The 1363-nt window shown below is 72.0% G+C and overlaps 1 protein-coding gene across 1 annotated transcript; it reads right to left on the reverse strand.

Annotated features, from left to right (window-relative positions):
- Nucleotides 1-478: 478 nt before the first annotated feature.
- On the reverse strand, nt 479-1016 carry LOC102004662 (interleukin-3 receptor subunit alpha-like; the record flags this gene model as incomplete). The annotated part of the gene is given in 2 exon segments (XM_005415160.2): nt 479-584; nt 905-1016. Coding segments are annotated over 2 exon segments (218 nt in total), but the record flags the coding sequence as incomplete, so codon positions are not given.
- Between the last annotated feature and the right edge of the window lie 347 nt (nt 1017-1363).

Genomic DNA, 1363 nt, shown 5'->3' on the forward strand with positions numbered 1-1363 from the left:
CCCGAGTGCTGGGGTGACAGGCGTGCGCCGCCACGCCCGGCTTTTCTTCATTTTAATTTTGAGACAAGGTCTTGCTAAGTCGCCCAGGCTGAACCTGGAACTTGAGATCCTCACGCCTCAGCCTCTCCGAATAGACCCCTGACACCGCAGCTGGGTACCACCCACAGACAGCACCCGGCGCACGGGTCCCTCAGGGTCCCCCAGCCCAGAGCCCCCCACGTTGCTGGGAAGCTGGGTCCGCGGAGGGGGCGACTCCAGGGGAAAGGGGGCACCAGATGGGGCGGGTCTGTGTGCAGGCGCCAGGGGGCCCCAGCTAGGACAGCCAGCTCGGCACCGCGGGACGCGCAGAGAGAGGCTCAGGGGTCCCGGAGCGCAAACCGGGGACCTGGGTGTGGGGCACCCCGGCCTCCCCGCCCGCAGCCGGCCAAGAGCGGGCCACGGAGCGGGCCCCGTGCGGAGGAGAGCGGACAGCCCGTACCTTCTGCAGACCACGACCACCGCCAGCACAAGCAGCAGCGCCCCCAGGGCCGCCAGCACCGCGGTCCGCCACGCGCGCGTGTGCGAGCTCTCGTCGGGGTCACACGCTGGGGAGGAACGGCAGCGGGCGGCGTGACGGGGTGGGCGTGCGCCCAGGGCCGGCGGGGAGGGGACCGAGCTGATCAGAGGGGCCTCGCCCGGGCTCCCTCTCCAGCCCTGGCCCGTGTCGGGGTTCCGCGGGGCGGATCTGGGGCCTGGGTGACCCCGAGATCAGGTGCCTGTGGGCTCCGGGCCCCCGGGGACACAGAGATGCAAGCACAAAGGCCCTGTGGCCGGTGCCCACGTGGCGCAGGAGTGCAGGCGCGCCTTCGGGCTGGGCCGGGGCGTCCCCGAGCTTTGGGGCGCAGGGCAGGGGCGCAGCGCTCACCGAAGGTCTGCGGCGGGCTCCACGCCGTCCAGCGCTTGGCCCTGACCTTGGCCCTGATCTGCGCCGTGTAGGTGCCGGGGTTGGGGAGCTGGAACCAGCGGCCGTGCACCGGCTGCCGTGGGAGGAAGGCGCAGAGCGAGACAGCGGTGGGGGCCGCGGCCACAGACCACGCGCCGGCCCACGGGGCCTCGGCCCTGCGCTCCACGCGCTGCGCCCCCCAGCCCGGGGGACCCTGAGACCCCCAGGGGAAGACTGGCACCGCAGCCCCCAAGGCCACTGGGAGGGGTTGGCGCCTTTAAGAGGCGGGGCTTAGGGGGAGGAGTGACGTCACGGGGCGGGGCCTGCATGGGTATATAAGGATCCCAGGCTGTTTCTCTCTTTGCTTCCCGGCCCCCATGGTGGGAGCATGTCTATACCACCCGCTCCGCCCTGCGCTTCTGCTGCGCTGCAGCCCCAAGC

The sequence above is a fragment of the Chinchilla lanigera genome, unplaced genomic scaffold (genome assembly GCF_000276665.1).
Source record: "Chinchilla lanigera isolate Chin_1 unplaced genomic scaffold, ChiLan1.0 scaffold00601, whole genome shotgun sequence".
In the NCBI taxonomy this organism is placed as follows: domain Eukaryota; kingdom Metazoa; phylum Chordata; class Mammalia; order Rodentia; family Chinchillidae; genus Chinchilla; species Chinchilla lanigera.